At 44.8% G+C, this 18,992-nt stretch overlaps 1 protein-coding gene across 2 annotated transcripts in view; it reads right to left on the reverse strand.

Moving 5' to 3' along the window:
- Positions 1-18,130, reverse strand: part of ITGA6 (integrin subunit alpha 6) — a 59,622-nt gene extending 41,492 nt beyond the window's left edge. The window contains exon 1 of one of the 2 annotated variants that reach the window (XM_060281114.1): positions 17,700-18,130. In XM_060281114.1, coding sequence (XP_060137097.1) covers positions 17,700-17,854 — 155 coding nt within the window. In that variant the 5' untranslated portion in view covers positions 17,855-18,130. The remainder of the gene's footprint in view (positions 1-17,699) is intronic. The other variant, XM_035135254.2, reaches the window with a different exon arrangement.
- Positions 18,131-18,992: the final 862 nt, after the last annotated feature.

The raw sequence follows: 18,992 nt of genomic DNA on the forward strand, positions 1-18,992 counted from the left end.
AAGCATGCTTCAAGTTCTCCGGACCACCAACGTTGGTCAACGAAAAACCTGTCTAGGTGGCAGGACGGAAAGAGAATTGAGAAAACCCAGAGATTTTATTTTTGCGAGCCTTAAAATCTTGATTGCTACACCACCTTAGGAAACCCAAAGGCAACAGCTTCATTTTCGACAGCAACTTTCAATGACTATTCACTGGACCATTCATTGGACTCTTTCAATGACTATTTATTGGACAATTCATTGGAAAGACCGTGAGACACAAAACCCCGACCAAGTATACACAGATACGGAACTCATAAAAGGTTCGTTCCAATTCGCAACAGCAGTCCAGAGTTGGGATACGCTATCTTTAAGGATAGTCTCTAAGAAGACCTAAATGTTAGAGAAACACAAATATATAAGAGTAAGGGTTCCTTCTTCCTTTTCACTTGACCAAGGTCCCCTTCATTTACATTTTGACCATCCCCCCTTTCCTACATTGCGCAGAATGGACCTCCTAGTTAAGGTGGTATTGGTAGGAACACAGAACACAGTGATCAATAGGGCATATAAAGGGTGAGATGTCTATCTTTCAGGTATTCTGGTTCCAAGCTGTGTAGAGCTTTCTACACCCAAACCAAAGGCTGGTAGCTAAATTCCCACTGAAATCAATAGCAAGGCCTGAGCTGTAATTGTCTTTCAAAGTGAAATATTCGGCACCAAACCATTCATTTGATAGCTCTGTGCTTTCGGTATGGCTCTCCTCCCTCCCTGTGAGAAGACCTCTTTTATTTTTACCTCATTTTTATTCTGCTTCCATCTCACTTTGGTTTTACTAGTTCTTTTCCCAATTATAATGGGACTGCCTGGTAAATCCTCTCTGGCTAGATTTTTAACAAGAAAGAAAAAGGAATAGTGGAAATTGCCACACTTTGTGGCTTTACAGAATGTTAGTTTATATTAGGTTGCCAAACAACTGAGAAAGTGAATCGCACAATGTCCTGTTTTCTTTTTGTTGCAATGGGGGACCCTGACAGGATGGAGCTGGATCTAGAAAGCACTCTGTTCTGTTATTAGACATATGAGAAATGATAAAAAGAGGTTTATTATGTTAACATTTATGAAGCAGCCTTGTTGCAGCTCTCCCTGTTTATACAATCACGTAAGAGATTTTTGAAATATTAAAAATTACATAACCGCTTTTAAATGCATACATATAATAATAATAATAACAATATTTATTATTTATACCCCGCCCATCTGGCTGGGTTTCCCCAACCACTCTGGGCGGCTTCCAACAGAAAAATGAAATAAAATAATCTATTAAACATTAAAAGCCTCCCTAAACAGGGCTGCCTTCAGATGTCTTCTAAAAATCTGGTAGCTGTTTTTCTCTTTGACATCTGATGGGAGGGCGTTCCACAGGGCGGGCGCCACTACCGAGAAGGCCCTCTGCCTGGTTCCCCACAACTTGGCTTCTCGCGACGAGGGAACCGCCAGAAGGCCCTCGGTACTGGACCTCAGTGTCTGGGCAGAACGATGGGGGTGGAGACGCTCCTTCAGATATACAAGGCCGAGGCCATTTAGGACTTTAAAGATCCTACACTTAGGGCTTTAAAGGTCAGCACCAACACTTTGAACTGTGCTTGGAAATGTATCAAGTTTTTAAGTGACAGAGAAGATGCTGAAGTAAGTTATCAATGTCATATTGAAATGAGACAGCAAAGCAACAATATATGATAGTAAAACAGCATTGCTGGCTATCAGTTTGTTTTCTGGCACAATACAGTACAGTATGTTGGTTGTGATCCACAAAGCATTATGGTCTCCATGTGAACCTGCCTGGTTGTTAAAAATTCCCACCGAGGTCCAACTTTTAGTACTTTCTCCCTCTCCCTCTCCCCACCCCTTTCCAAGGCAAGGTGACTGGCTAACAGAGACAGAGACTTCTTGGTGGTGGTTCCCCCCAAAGTCAATTTGCCCATCCATTACCATGATGGTTTTCCAAGCGCAAGGCAATAAAAGCAAAACAAATAAAAGCAGCGTTTGAAAGAGAAGGGTGCCTGTTAATGCTGCTCTTTTGAGGTTTTTTTTTTTTTGCTTTTTGCTGCTATTATTGAGCTTGAGTTAAGTTTTCAAGGTTAGATCATTCTTAAAAGTCTGCTTTTTATATTTGCATGCTGCTCTGAGCTACTCCTTTATGGAGCAGGAAAGAGGGGAATAACTTTTTAACAGCAACAACACTGCTCTGGAGCTGACAGCTAATACAACATTTCTATCTTTCAGAGAACAGGATCAAACACCATCACCGACTGTGGGTTGATTAACCTTTTCAGAAAAGTTTAATCACAACTCGTTAAATTTTAGCATATCCCATTAAATTTCAAATTCTCAGTTCAGATGCTTTCCTTATTAGGCTAGCTAGCTCTGGCTATTGTTTTTTTTTTTTAAGAAAAAGAAAAGAAAGAAAGAAATGATGACCCTTTTATACAAAGGAATGATTCATTCATTAACAACTTCACTGAAGACAAAAGGTTTACATTTAAGGAAGAGACAGGATTGTGTTGCCTGTCTCTGGCTGCATGGCAAAGGTCTGTCCATCTGTCTCATCGCGTCTACATCAGCCTAGTCTTAAAAGGAAGAACAGAACAGCTGGTTTTCCGTTCTTCCTGGCCTCTCTCTTTACTATCTCTTGTACGCACCCGTTCTTGGATTTAGCTATTTTTAAGAGCTCCAAGAGAGACTACTGACCACTGTTCCTTTAGTGCTCAGCCCAGTTGAAAAGAAATGTATTACTGGTCAGGCCCAGCGGGGGGAGCACATTATAATAGGGGGGTGCATTTGGAACCTATCAAATATGCACAGAATCAAGAGGGTTTTTTTTTAGCACAGTCTCCACTCTGCACTCTTTCCACTTGGGGCTTTGAAGAGCTATCTTCTATTTAGAGACAAGTCTCACTGTATTCAGCGGATATTGTAGACCAAAGTTTGCAGCCTTACTTACATATAATTCCATGAACTAATGCTTCATTTGTTCTTCAGGTTTTATAACTGGACTGAAACTCATCCTTGTGCATTGCAATTGCAGAATGTAATCTAAAATCCGGAGGTCTTCATTTTAGGAATCTAGATTCGCCTGCACACAACTTGATTCACTTTGATAGACCCAACTCTCTGTTTTTATTGTTCTGCTACCCTAGTCTCGGCTTCCATTTGCTATATTCCAAGTATGGTAGAATACTAGATGTGTTGTCCTACCCACATCTCAAATGTACTTGCAGCAGCATGCTTGCTGAGAGGAACACTGCACAGCAGGAGCGGAGAACCTTTTTTCACCCAGAAAGCCGCATTCCCTTATGGGCAACTCTCCAGGGGTCATGTGCCAACAGTGGGTGGAGCCAGAGGCAAAAGTGGGTGGAGCAATGAATGTAAATTTTACCCTTGTAGAGTAGGCTAGTTTTTACAAACAAACACACACCTCTATACGCTCCATCCTGGCAGGCATTTTCAGAATGCAAAAACATGTTCTAGGAAGGCAAAAGCGTTGAAGGAGACGGTGAAGCAAGACCAGTGAGGGGTGAAGTCTGGAGAGCTGCAATTGAGCCCCTGAAGCTGAGGTTTCCCATCCCTGCTGTACAACATTATGGGTCACAGCCTGATCTAACGCGGGCTGCAAAAACAGCATTACCAACATGCGCTCTTGGGCTAAAGGTGGATTCTGGTTTTGAAGACCACAGCATTAAAAAAAGAAGATGAAATTTGCAATTGTGGACGTGCAACAGCCAGTCACAGATCCCTTAGCAGGTGGAAATGCTCATCTCCACTTGACGATTTATGGTCTTTGCTACAATGCCCAGCATACCTACAGCCATCAAACTGACAGCTCACCTTCTATAATTCAGTCCTCCGTCTAGGCACGTCCCAGTGCAGTTTCTAGACACACTTTCCCCCATCGGAGCCACTTTTCATACGATGAGAACATCGCTTTAAGTTTTATCAGGGTATACGAGGTTGATTTATATGTTAATAAAATAAGATGTGCATTGATATTCTGTACATTGCTCTCTGATCTCAGTGCTGCCTCTGCCAACTCCTTACCCAAATGAAGATGACAGAACCAATGTATAATAACCTAAAGCTACTTAACTTAGCCGTTATAATTGAATTGCATTCCAGTAAGGATTATATACTTCCACTTTGTCACCACAGTGTAATACCCTGCCTGTCTTAAATAACAGGCAGCTTTAAAACTGTCACAGGATCAAACACAGCACAGTAACCTTGTTTAGATGTCAAACCATCAGGATCATGTCATTGTCTCATGCCCTACACGCTCCATCTTACCTTTCCTCTTCTCCTCATGCACTCTGATTTCCACCACCACCCATCTCACAATTCCATGGTAAACTAGTTTACCACGATGTCCGAATCAAGCAAACTATTGCTGCCACAAACCACAGTTTGCCTCCAAACCACAACTGAAAACCCATTCGAAACCACAGTTTCTATTTACAATTAAGAGGGGAACTACAGTTGGTGGTAATCGCCATTTGCTTGCTTCGGACTTCACAGCAAACTACATTTATTGTGGACCAGGGAGAGCAGGAGACAATTGGAGAGTCCCTGGACCCCAATGTTCAAAGCATGGCTTGCTCGTGAACTTTCATCCCTCCCATTCCTACAGCATTTCACTGGGTTATATCTTTTTAGATCGTGAACCTGAGGGCAGGGACCATCTCAGCACTGATTTGTGTAAGCCACCCTGAGAGTGGCTTACATAAATAAATGGCATACATACATAAATTATCAACCTCAGATATGCAGATGACACAACCTTGATGGCAGAAAGTGAGGAGGAATTAAAGAACCTTTTAATGAGGGTGAAAGAGGAGAGCGCAAAATATGGTCTGAAGCTCAACATCAAAAAAACCAAGATCATGGCAACTGGTCCCATCACCTCCTGGCAAATAGAAGGGGAAGAAATGGAGGCAGTGAGAGATTTTACCTTCTTGGGCTCCTTGATCACTGCAGATGGTGACAGCAGTCACAAAATTAAAAGACGCTTCTTGGGAGAAAAGCAATGACAAACCTAGACAGCATCTTAAAAAGCAGAGACGTCACCTTGCCTACAAAGGTCCGTATAGTTAAAGCTATGGTTTTCCCAGTAGTGATGTATGGAAGTGAGAGCTGGACCATAAAGAAGGCTGATCGCCGAATAATTGATGCTTTTGAATTATGGTGCTGGAGGAGACTCTTGAGAGTCCCATGGACTGCAAGAAGATCAAACCTATCCATTCTGAAGGAAATCAGGCCCGAGTGCTCACTGGAAGGACAGATCGTGAAGCTGAGGCTCCAATACTTTGGCCACCTCATGAGAAGAGAAGAATCCTTGGAAAAGACCTTGATGTTGGGAAAGATTGAGGGCACTAGGAGAAGGGGACGACAGAGGACAAGATGGTTGGACAGTGCTATCGAAGCTACGAACATGAGTTTGACCAAACTGCGGGAGGCAGTGCAAGACAGGGGTGCCTGGCGTGCTATGGTCCATGGGGTCACGAAGAGTCGGACACGACTAAACGACTAAACAACAACAAAAATTAATGACATCTGAACCAAGGTGATGTCCAACAAGAACTGAAGTAGAAAATCCAATGAATTATTTCAAATCTCTGGGGTTTCTAAAATTTCTGATGAAGGTGGAAGATCTTCATATTTTAGATCCTTCAGTCAGTTTAAGAGTACAGTGGTACCTTGGTTCTCGAATGGCTTCGTCGCCAAACAAACTGGCTCCGGAATGCCGCAAACCCAGAAGTAAGTGTTCCGGTTTGCGAACATTTTTCGGAAGCCAAACATCCGACAAAACTTCTGCTTGAGTGCAGGAAGCTCCTGCAGCCAATCGGAAGCCACACCTTGGTTTTCGAATGGTTTTGAGAGAACCAAGGTAAGACTGTAACATTCTTTTTGTGCAGAGAACTTCAGAGCAAGGGTAAACCCAGCCATGACTTGTAGTATTAAAGCCAACTGGCCCTCGACCATTCACCCCCCAACACTGCATGCAATTTTTGCCCTGAACACATGGAGAGGTGAGTGAAATTACACTGCTTTCAAGTATTTCTGAGAAAGGATTTTCAAGAGCATCCTTTTTCAAAGAGCTGTTCTACATAGCTGGTTCTATCCTGCAGTTCTGCATTTTAACTGCAACTGCCACACCTGCAGGGTAAAGGCGGTTGCCCTCATATCCTGCTTGCGAGCTCACCAGAAGCATCTAATTGGCCGCTGCAGGAAACAGGATGCTAGACTAGATCTAGCAAGGCTCTTCCTAGTGTTATCTGCTCTTATGTAAAACATGCATCTGGAACGGCATGGGAGGGAAAGCGGCTTAGCAAGAATTGTGAATGGGAAATCAGGTGGCTGGGGAAGAATTAAGCACCTTCTCCTTTTATTGCTCAAAATCACAGCCTCCCTGTACTCTTTTGTCCTTTCTCAGAGCAAATGGGGGGTGGGGGAGAAAACTGGGCTGGGCTGTTCCTTTATTTGATCCCAGTATTAAACTCGGGATTTCAAATATGAGTTACTCCCCAGCAACGTTGAAGAATCTTAAGCATGTAAAACTTGACATGAAAAATTAAGTGAAAATTCGGAGAAAACTAGAGATTACCATGGTTTTAAAAAATGAAACCAGTTGCTGATCCCTCATTCAGAGTGTGGGGTGAATGAGAGCGTTGTCTCAGCAAGAATTCCAAGAAGCAGTTAGTGAAAACAGCTTGTTGGACATGACGAGTGGATAATTTCTGTCACAATCTGTGGAAGCCTAAAGTAGACTGGTGCTGCTCTGAATTATTTTTGAGGCCCAGCATTTGCCTGAAGAGCAGCCATTCCATCGCCGACATTCTGCTGCTGCTGTTTGGCAGGGTGGAGGGGGAAGAGAGAGGAAAGGCGCACGATGCTTAGGCAACAATTGAACCAGCGTTCTCTGCCACAATGGCCATTTCACGACATGCCAAAGTCGTGGCAAGACTTTGGCTCCTACCCAGTGCTGAGCAAGCATGTTCATTCATTATTTTCTGCCAATCAGAGTGGAACACTCACAAGATGACTCACCAAAACCAAATATGGCCAGGGTGGAAAATTGGAGGGCAGGTTGACGTTGTTGTGCTATTTTTTATATATATTTTTGCTTCACCAGCTCCAGGGCTGAAGATTGGGTCTCTCAGTAGATCCATGGGGCTTTGGATGCAATATCAGTATGAAGAAGCAAAGCATCAAGTTTCTGAATCATGATCAGCGTGTATTCGGTAAAGTCTTGCTAATCTGTGCAGACTTCCACCAAGCTCCTCTCTACCCTTGCAGGAGGCCTTGTGTCTCATATGTGTTTTATTTATTGTGAAGCCTGGCAAAAAACAGGTGGGGTTAGTTCACAGATTGAAAGCTCATGCCAAATACAGAAGCCAGCTGTCACTTGAATTGAACAAAATAAAGTGTATTAGAATCACTACACATTTAATTAAGGTATGCTCAAGATCACTTAAACTCAAAATAGTTAAAACCCAGTAGCATGCTTTACAGCACAATTCTGTCTGTGCACATTTACTTGGAAGTAAGATCTACTGATTTTAATGGAACTTGACTCCAAGTAAGTGTGTTTAGGATTGCAGCCATATGCCACACTTTATTTTCCACAAGCAAGATAGATGAACTGCAGCAAACACTGTTTTATTTTCATCTGATACATGCTTATGAAAGGATTTTCCCAAATACCTGTATTCATTACTACTTTATTCAGGATATATGGATCAGAATTATCCTCTCAGTTGTGCACACTGGTTATAATTGTCACACAACCCATGCTAGCTATCTTTCTTTTTTAAGAAACTACATACTCACAGAAACATCTGAGTCGTAGAAAAAGTAAGCTGATAAATACAAACAAAAATAAAAAACAATTTGTAACACAAAGTAAAAGATATATGGCTGAATGTGTAGTTGCTATTCCAAGATGTTATAAAGTCCATTTTTCAAAAAGCTTACAGGCAACGACCGTTTTAGGTGCATCCAATATGTGTGCAATTGCACACATGCGCATTACACCAAACCCAGAAGTGACCTGAAAATATCACAAAACGGAGTGGAACAGGTGGTTTCCAGGTTTTATCAATGGGTATTCCAATTCTACGCAGTGCCTCAGAACACAAATCGATCACTGCCTGTATTTGGTGTTTAGTAGCCGGTCTTTTATACAACAGCACACTTTTTATACACACTTTGAAAGATTCTGTATGCGTTAAGACTACTCAACCTGTGTGAAGATAAAACTAATTTATGAGCAGTGTGTAATAAGGGAAACTAATCTGTTTTTTTAAGAAATCTCAGGACCTCCCCTAACGGGCCAATACTTCAGAGCTGTGAGACTCACTTAAGTGTTTATGAGTAGAAATTAAAATATACAGAAGCACAATAAACAAAATTATCTTTTGGTACGCCCAAGCACATGACACAACTGCACCATGGACACACAGCAACCTACTGAACATCTGTGCATGTTTTAAGGACATAAGAAGAAAAACGTGCTGGATCAGGCCAAAGGCCTTTCTAGTCCAGTATCCTGTTCTCACAGTGGCCTACGGGAAGCCTGTATGCAGGGCCCGACTCAAGTGCAATATTTGTGATTCCCAACAACTGGAATTCATTTTCTTAGAAACAAAGTCTACTTGTGTGGCGCAGTCACATCACACAAGGCCACAAATGTGCAGTTTCAACTTTCTCCCTGGCCATATTCTTGTGCCTCCATGACTGCCTTCCCCTCCCCCACCGAGCCACCTATGACAAATTTCCAGCTGCCTCACGGGTCTTATTTTTCAGCTACAAAAGATAATTGGGGAGGTGGGCGTGATGGCTATTTTTTCTTAAGAGCAAAGAGATATTTGATACACATTCTACTCTCTCCTGCCCGCTCTCCAGATTTTGCAGGTGGCAAGAGAGACTTCTGCTTTTTTTGCATATCTGGAAAAACACAAGTGCCGTGAAGTGCTAACGCACAAATCTCGCCCACAATTAGAAATGTACGCTAAAGACAAATCTGACCATGGGAGAGATCTGTGCATATCACCAGAGCACGTACTGAATTTTCTTCAGTTACACAGAGGGGGGGGGATGATTCCTGACCAAAAAAAACAACCACAGCCATACAAATTAACCCAAATAATGCCCCCTATATTATTCTTTAGGCCACAGAGTTTTTAGGCGGGCTCAGACCTAGCTAGCTGTTTTTAACAGGAAGCAAAGAAACCACCAGTTTATCTAATTCAGCATGTGCACATTTTGCTGTGTATAGGAACTCTTTTAAGGCAGGGTGTGCAAGCAATCCATTTGCAAACAATTCAATACTCTTATAAATCAACTGAAGTCCCCGTATGTCAACTAGTGCTTTACACACATAGCACTTAAATCACTGCACACCAAACATTGCTTCCCATACACACAAACACACACACACACACACTTTCTTAACATCGCCACTCCAAACTTTCTGTGGGACTTTGCATGGGATTTGCAAACAACAAGTCACAAGGAAACAAATGGAGGTGACAGAGCAGCTGAACTAGACAGATTGCACCTTAAACTTGTGTTTACATTTGGTACTTTTTTGAGATTAACAAACATTTCCACTCATTCCAGCAAGGGCCTTGTGGAGAACACTGCAGCGTGTCACAGAGTTAATCCTGATTCTCTTGAAGGAGAAAAGGATAATGTAGCTAACATTTGGTGTGTCTATGAGGAGAAGCGACTGGGTGTTAAAATTTGGATGGGGGAAAAACACATTGGTTATGAATACAAGCCCTTAAGTTCTCTCGACCTTGAGTAAATCACTATCTCCTTGCCTTCCTTACTTCACAGGGCGGTCGCGGGGACAAAGTGTAACCTGCTTGTTGTTGCCCCTTGGCAGCAATCAGAATGCTGAATAGAGATTTTGATTTCAAACCATCAACCAAATGTTCGTCTTCAGGCCCCTGGTTTGTGTTAGTTGCCAGTTCATTTCTGGGCACAATTTAAGGTGCTCACGTTAGTGTTTAAATGATTCAGACCCCAAATGCACTATCAGATGTCAAGGAAATAAACAACTATCTGACTTTTAGAAGACACCTGAAGGCAACCCTGTATCGGGAAATTGTTAATGTCTAATGCACCAGGAAACAACAATATTTGGAAGACTATAGCCAATATATATTCCTGACTACTGTACCAAGATTGCCCAAGATTCCTATCAACTGGCAAACAGTTTCTGATACTTTGTTTTGAAGTAGTAATATCAATACTTAATATCTGTATAGCATTGCCACACTTAGCAAGGACAAGTCTAGCTTTTCAGGCCCAGTGTGGTGTCGTGCTTAGAGTGACCACATTCGCACAAAACATTTGAAGCAGTACGATACCATTTTAATCGGTTATGGCTTCCCCCAAAGAATTCTTGGAGTGGTAGTTTGTTATGGATGTTAAGAGTTGTGAGGAAACCTCTATTCCCCCCACAGAACTCCGTGTGAATAGGGCCTGATTGTTAAACCACTCCGGAATTGCTGCTGTGTGTGTGTGGAATAGTGGTCTCCTAACAAATGTCATCACTCTTAACTACAACTCCCATAATGTTTTTGGGGAAGCCAAGACAGTCATCATACTGCTTCAAATGTATTCTGCGAATGTGACTGGTGCCACATTAGGACCGAGAAAGCCTAGGTTCAAGCCTGCATTCGTCCACAAAGCTCGCCAGATCACCCTGGGTCAATCTACCTCTCAGGATGATTGCAATAATAAAATATGGGTGGCTCATTGGGAAGAACCATGGCTATACAAGGCCTTGGGTTTCTTGGACGAAAGGTGAGATCAAGCAAATGTGGCTTCCCAGCTCCCTCCTTATCAACACAAGAGACGAGCATGTAATTTTTTTTCCAAGTCCACGTGCACCTCACCTCACCTCACCTGATCCACATCCTGGGGTGACCTCACTATTCCAAAGGAAGTTTCACATGTCTTTAATATGGAAACGTTCCATTATTGAGTGAGCTGCAATTGGTCAGAGGGATAATTTGGCATGCATTTAAGAACATATTTATGCACTTCGTTTCCCTTCCTTATAATATTTAGCCTTCCACAGCTATGGGTGTATAAATATCCCTGCCAACTTAAGATAGCGCTTCTTCTATTTGAGGAAGTGAAAACATTCCTCTTCAACCAGGCCTTGGGCTGATTAACACTCAATGTCCTTTTAAATGTGTTGGAGGGAGGCAGGGATTATGGGCTTGGCTTGTTTTGCTTTTGTTTCTATTATGTTTTTTGTATTTTTATGCCGTGAACCTGCCCCGAGATCTGTATACTGTAATACTGTAAATAATTTTTTTGTGGTTGTCAAAACTATATGAATCTTGAAACCAGCTTGCATTAGGCAAATTCATGGAGGATAAAAGGCTACAAGCTTCAATGGCTACTACGCTCTACCCTTAACTGTCAGAGCCAATATGCCTCTGAATACCAGGTGCTGTTCAAGTTTTGTTTTATTTAATAAAGTTTATATACCACTTGATTGTAAAAATAAAATAAAATCCTCAAGACAGTTAAAGTTGGAAGAGAACTCTCATGCTCTAGGGCTGGGCAATATATTGATATATCATCCAAAACTAGTTTGAAGTCCATATCGTGATAGCGGTTTTATAACTTTTGACCTGGCAATATATTGCAAATCATGGTGTGTGTGTGTGTATGTGTGTGTGTGTGTGTGTGTGTGTGTATACTATGCAACTGGAGAAGGAACTGGAAAACTACTCCAGTATTTTGCTAAGAAAACTCCATGGACATAAAAAAAAGGAGAAGCTTTGAGAAGAAGTGAGAGTTTCCAAGGCATGCTCTGGTTCATGGGGTCACGGAGAGTCAAACACGACTAAGACGACTAAACAACAAAATACTATGCAAAAATCACAAAGTGGGAAAAACCATGAAGCCAGCCAGTGCTCCATCCTTATTTCACACATCGTGATATATCATTATATAGCGATGTTTAGCTGGTGATATATCGTGACACTGAAAACCAGATTGCCCAGCCCTATTGTGCTCATGTCTTGCTTGTAGGCTTCCCATAGGAACGGCCTCGGCCCAGTATACCTGAAGGAACGTCTACACCCCCCATCGTTCAGCCCGGACACTAAGATCTACCACCGAGGGCCTTCTGGAGGTTCCCTCACTGCAAGAAGTGAGGTTACAGGGAACCAGGCAGAGGGCCTTCTCGGTAGTGGCGCCCACCCTGTGGAATGCCCTCCTATCAGATGTCAAGGAAATAAACAACTATCTGACTTTTAGAAGACATCTGAAGGTAGTCCTGTTTAGGGAAGTTTTTAATGTTTTATCACGTTCTCCCAACAAAATATTAAAAATGTAATAAAACAGGGTGGCTGGGGAAACCCAGCCAGAAGGGCAGGGTATGTATGTATAAATAATAATAATAATAATAATAATAATAATAATAATAATAGTAATAATTACTATATAGGCATCTGGTCGGCTACCATGAGAATAGGATGCTGGACTAGTCACTTTTGGTTTGATCCAGGAGGGCTCTTATGTTCTTAAAGTCTCCAAGAGCCCCTGTAAATATATCTGATGTACTTTGCCTGAGATCCATTGGCTTTCATCTTATAAACAGTAATACAGCCTTATGCCCCAGTCCTAAACATTTATTTAACTGGATATGACTTCCAAGGCGGTGTGTTAAGGATTGCAATCTTATATTAAATGTGTGTGTTTCTACACTCATAACTGGAGCCAAGCTTTTGTGAAGAAAGCTTTTGATGCTATGTCTACCTCTACCCCTCAAAAAGTGAGAGAGCTCAACAACAATGCACAGTCAAAAGGCAAGTTGATAAATGCTGGGTCGACGCCAGCAATGGCATAAGGCAGCCATGCCCAAAGGAAGCACATGTTCGTACTTGTGGCAGCTCACCCGAGCCTTGAGGGCAAAGAAAAGCGAGTTCTCCTCTTCCGTTCTGCTCCTCCAGAACGAAAAGAAGCTAACATTTACTGGGAGGTGCAGTTCAAATATTGTTAAGCACATTGCAAACACAGTTGTTGGGTTTTTTTTCTCTTCACTTTAGGCTCCCCATTCCAATATATGCATTAGTTATTTCACATAAAATATTCAAGAGCTGAATGAGAGTTGTTTCGTCTCAGTTCCTGGCGCAAAACAAAGTTTTGCTGAAATGAAGTTCTCTAGCACAGTGCATAAGCCCCGTTGCATTTGATGGGATTTATTCCCAAGAAATGTGAGTATAGGACTGCAGACTAAAAGAATGAAGTTAAAATCCTATACCCACTTACCTGGGAATAAACCCTGTTGAGCTCAATGGGACTTACTTCTGGGTAGACAAGCACAGGATTGCACTGCTGAGAACAGGAAATTTGTGCGTTGAATTTTAGCTCTGCCATGAACTCAGCAACTGGCCGTAAGCAACACTCTCAGCCTTAACTGCACATCTACAATTAGGATAATGCTGGGTGATCTTACAAGGTTGGTGTAAAAGGAATACAAGATAACATACGTAAAAACACACCATTCTAAAGTGTTATATGTAGAAAGATGCTGCACTTATGAAAACCTAGGATTTTATGTAAATTATTGAATCAGATGATCTTTGGGGTTTGCAGACTGCCCTGCTCTGAAGCCCTGACAATCAGCTGAGTGACAGCCCCCCAAATGCCAATCACAGCTCTCTGCAAGCACTGACCAGCTGACAACCAGCATTTTACAATCAGCAGGCTGCTATGCACAGGGCTCTGTAAACCCCATTTTGGCCCAGTCGTATTTTTACCTGCCTCACAACTGTCATCATCACAGAAACATAGAATTGCAGAGTTAGAAGGGACCCCCAAGGGTCCTCTAGCACAACCCCCTCCAATGTATGTATATGATATCAAGCGCAAGACAAGTGGACATGGCTTGGCCAAACAAACTCACAGGCCAAATATTAGGCCCACAGACCAGAGGTTTCCCACCAGTTATTAACATGTTCAGGCTAAGAGGCGTTGTATACAGCCATTCTGATCTCACCAATTATCTAGAGATGAGCAAGCCACACAACACAGTTGTGTTGGTCTTAAAGGTAGCATCACTTCACCTGTTTACCATGCTCTTTTATCAGATTCTTCCCCAGTGCAAAATTGGTATTTAGGCTTGACCCAAAGTGTGTCCTTCAAAAAAGATACCCAGTTGGTCCCTGCGCACAGCTTTCTCTTATGCCAAATGTTCAAGCAACGGTACATTTTAAACTACGAGCGTTTTCCGTTTTTCATCCTGCACCTAGAATCACAGAATTGTAGAGTTGGAATGGACCACGAGGGACCCCCTGAAATGTAGGAAACTTTTGCGCAAAGTGGGGCTCAAACCCCAAACCCTGAGCTGAAGAGTCTCGTGCTCTACCCCTTTACAGCTGATTCATCTGCAGCATACCCTCCAACATTTCTCCGATGAAAATAGGGGCGTCCCATTCCATAATGATAATTTTACTATTTATACCCTACACATCTTACTGGGTTGCCCCAGCCACTCTAGGCAGCTGGTAATAACAACAACACCTGGTAATAATTGAGTACTTTCAATGCTTTTCCATAATATTGAAAACTTGTACACATAACACCTTCTGTGACCTACCAAATACCCATTGATCTCAGGTTTCCTGGCTTGGACACACAGACACACACACACACACACACACACACGGCTGCTGTTTTGTGCAAATCTGGTAGATTGAGAAACTTGTATTTTTTTAATTAAAAAAACCACACACACTAAAGGTGTGTGCTCACAGGTAAACAGATACCAGTGTGCATGCCCATAATGACCTCTGGCAAGGCCAGCCCACCTATGAAGTGGTGTGAAGTATCATAGAATCATAGAGTTGGAAGAGACCACAAGGGCCATCCAGTCCAACCCCCTGCCAAGCAGGAAACACCATCAAAGCATTCTTGACATATGCCTGTCAAGCCTCTGCTTAAAGACCTCCAAAGAAGGAGACTCCACCACACTCCTTGGCAGCAAATTCCACTGCCGAACAGCTCTTACTGTCAGGAAGTTCTTCCTAATGTTTAGGTGGAATCTTCTTTCTTGAAGTTTGAATCCATTGCTCCGTGTCCGCTTCTCTGGAGCAGCAGAGAACAATCTTTCTCCCTCCTCCATATGACATCCTTTCACATATTTGAACATGGCTATCATATCCCCCCCTTAACCTTCTCTTCTCCAGGCTAAACTGCCTTAGGCAGCAGAAGCCCCCGAGGCAGCAAACTCATGGGCACCTCCTGCCACGCCCACACCTCTGCCAGAGAAGTGGTGCCAGGATAGGTGCTCATTTCCTGCTCAGTCTCATCAAAGTCTTGCAAGAAGACAAAGAGAGCAAAATATCTCACGAGATGTGGGCGAGATCTTGCAAGCTCTTTCAGGGAATCGGCGGCGATGGCAGCGCTGCAATGCTGGTTACAGGTGTATTGCCACTGGCAGGTGGTACAGTGGTGGCGAGTGTCCCACAGGTGGTGGTGGTGAGGTGGTTTGGCAGAGCAGGGTGGCACTTCCACAGCCCAGGTGGGGCTCGCTAGCTAGGGGAGGAGGTGTGTGATTCGTCAGCTGGAGTAGAATCAGAACAGATAGAGGGTCGCGTCACATGCCTTGTCAAGCCCAGAAGGTGTAGCAAGAAAGGCATCCTGGCCAGGCCTACATCCTCATGAGATTTGGGTGAGGTCTTGCAAGCTCTTTCAGGGAATCAGCACCAATGTCAACACTGCTTCTCCACGAGGTAACACAGCTGGTGGCCTTGGTGGCAGCAGCTCCCATACCCTTCAACATTTATCCGATGAAAGTAGGGACGTCCCATTCCAAAATGATAATTTGACTATTTATAGCCCCATACATCTTACTACGGTAGGTTGCCCCAGCCACTCTGGGCAGCTTCCAACATATATAAAAACATAATAAAACATTTTAGAAAACTTCCCTTTACAGGATTGCCTTCAGACGGCTCGGGGGGTCGGATAACTCCATACCCTCCAACATTTCTCCAATGAAAATAGGGAAAAGTGGGACATTCCAGGATCAAATCTGAAACACCTTCTCTAAATCAGGGACATCCCTGGAGAATAGGGACACTTGGAGAGTCTGCTGCAGCAATCTGCAGGTGATCATGTTTAGTCTCATGAACTTAAGGCGATTTCTGAAAATCAAACCTCTGCTAACAGCACAGAGAAGGTCAGACTGTGGTTGTGCTTGTTTTTCTGAACCAGGTGGCAGCCCAATTTAAAAGCCTCTCCCTTGTTTACTCCGTCTGTCCACAAGAAGAGTTAAGAAAAAGTTGGGGGCAGGCATATCTTGTGATTGTCAGGCGAGACATGTATCTCAGCTGTGTGTTGGGCATTACTGGGCAAAGCTTACACACCCACAAAAAGCCAAAGGATTCTTTCTTCTTCTTCAAAAAATGGCACCGTTCAAATGCTGTTCAAACCGGGTAAACGTACTTTCCTGAAGGGGAGCATTATAAACACTTGCTTATTTTAGCACCGCCCTTCGGCGTTGCTGCTCAACCGACCTGAAAAGTTTGCATTCCCTGAGGGGGAAGGTCCTTTTGTTGCCCTACACCCCCGTCGGCATTCTTTGTTAGCAGGGATCAGGAATGCGCAAACACAGTGGGGCAGGTTTTGTTTTGTTCCAAACCAAGCCTTTCCTGAGAATCTCGTTTTGCTTAATGGATCCCCATTCTAATTCTCCTTCATCAGGTAGTGGCTCCCGGAGCAACAACCCGGATCAGGCACTTTTTTCAAAACACCCAGTTCCCTTCCGACATTTTGATCCGTCCCATCCGTCCGCAGCGTTTTCTGCAGCAACTCTTGATTTCCCCCCCTATCATAACACAGCCCTCCATAACAGGTGGTTGGTGGGTCCTTCGATTCCCATTTTGGTTTTTAGCCAGAAAAAAAAACCCACACAAAAACTCCATGCAAATCCGCGATCAGGGGTCGGTTGGGGGAGGGAGGCGTTTGCCACACACACACACACACCGGCGGAAGTTGGTGTCCTTGGGAGCCTCACCCTGCCTGCTGGCTCCACACCTCCATCCCCCTGGTGGAGAAATCGCAACGCGGGCACAGGCGGCGAACAAACTTCCGAATTAAGCAGCAGTGCCTCCGGCTCCGCTTCCCCAAAGCTGAGCGGATCCCGTCCAGCCCCGGGTTCCCTCCCCAAGGGGGACGGGGAAGCACAGGATCCAGGCTCGGAGCGATGGATCCTCTGATCCAATCGAGCGCGCCGCTTCCCAATGGCAGCCTGTGCGCGCGAGTGTGGCTACTTCTGCCCGATAGCACCTGCGGGCCGCGCGCGCGCGCCCCGAGGGCGCAACACGTTTGCATCCTCCCCTCTTCCGCCCCCCCCAAAAGAATCAAACAACTTAAACCGACTTCGGAATCTGGCGATCAGCGCTTCAGCCCAGCCAAGAGCTCTGCCCAAGACAGAGGATCCGCATTAAGGTGGAACTTGGGCTTCTCGGGAGCCAGAAACTGTTCCAGTCCAGTACGCGGCGCATCTAGGACCAGGCAAGCCAAGCTACCCTATTGGGAGCCCCCCCCCCCAATTCACTCGCCCCCTTCCAAAAACCCAGCCGAGATCAAGATGCAGGCAACTTCTCCCCCACCACGGACCCACTTACAGCCTCTTGTCCTCGGGCTGCAGCTGCCGGTGCATCGCCAGGGAGAAGCCGAAGAGGCTTCCGGAGTCCCCGCTCCACATGACCACGTTGCCCGTGTCCAGGTTGAAGGCGAGGACGAGCCCCGGCAGGAGGGACAGGTAGAGAAGCGGCGGCATGAGGCCGGGAGGGTGCGCCACGCGCGGCTGCAAATCCCAGGGAAGGGCTTGTCGCTGGATGGAAGGCGAGGAGGAAAATCCAGGCTGGCGGGGCGCGCTTCTCGCCCGGCTTGGCTGCCCGCCTTGCTGCCACTACGTGAATGAGCTCGTTGTTCTCTCCGGAGACTCTCTCGGGCTTTGCACCAAGTGACGAACAACAAGCGCGGAGCCCCGCCCCGTCTCTCCCCGAGCGCGCACGGCTGCCTTGCCGCGCTCTGCCCTGCCCAGCCAAGCCCAGCCCGGCCTGCCGGAACTCCGCTTTGCCTGTTGCCCAGAAAATCTGAGTCAAGGCGGCTGCAAATCGCTCGGGCTGACCGCTCTCCAGGAACAGATTGGGGCGTGTTCATAAGAATCGCAGAGTTGGCACGGATCTCGAGGGTCATGTAGTCCAACCCGCTGCGGCAATGCGGGAATCCTGCCCACAGCAGTCCCTTGGGTGGGCTCGAACCGCCAACTTTCTGGTTAACAGCCAGAGACGCACTGTTCTCCAATGTTAGAATGTGGTCCAGCTTCACTGTTGTTAGTGTGTTGTTGTTATTATTATTGTTGTTATTATTTAGTAAATTTATATATACCACCGTTCTTCCATATGTGAGATCCCGCCCACCCCAGAACCAAAGAAGACAACTTTCTGGGACAGCTGGTGGACCCCGGATTGGCTTTCGGCCAAAATCCAAAGGACGATTTTGGATCAGACTACATCTGAATTTTGGTCCGACTACACCTGGAATTGGGACACGGGTGGTGCTGTGGGTTAAACCACAGAGCCAGATCAGAAGGTTGACGGTTCGAATCCCAGCAACGGGGTGAGCTCCAGTTGCTTGGTCCCTGCTTCTGCCAACCTAACAGTTCGAAAGCATGTCAAACTCCAAGCAGATAAATAGGTACCACTCCAGCGGGAAGGTAAACGGCGTTTCCGTGCGCTGCTCTGGTTCGCCAGAAGCGGCTTAGTCATGTTGGCCACACGCCGGTTCCCTCGGACAGTAAAGCGAGATGAGCGCCACAACCCCAGAGTCGTCCGCGACTGGACCTAATGGTCAGGGGTCCCTTTACACCTGGAATACTGTGTCCAATTCTGGGCACCACAATTTAGGAAGGA

This window comes from Zootoca vivipara, chromosome 1 (assembly GCF_963506605.1).
Source record: "Zootoca vivipara chromosome 1, rZooViv1.1, whole genome shotgun sequence".
NCBI lineage: Eukaryota > Metazoa > Chordata > Lepidosauria > Squamata > Lacertidae > Zootoca > Zootoca vivipara.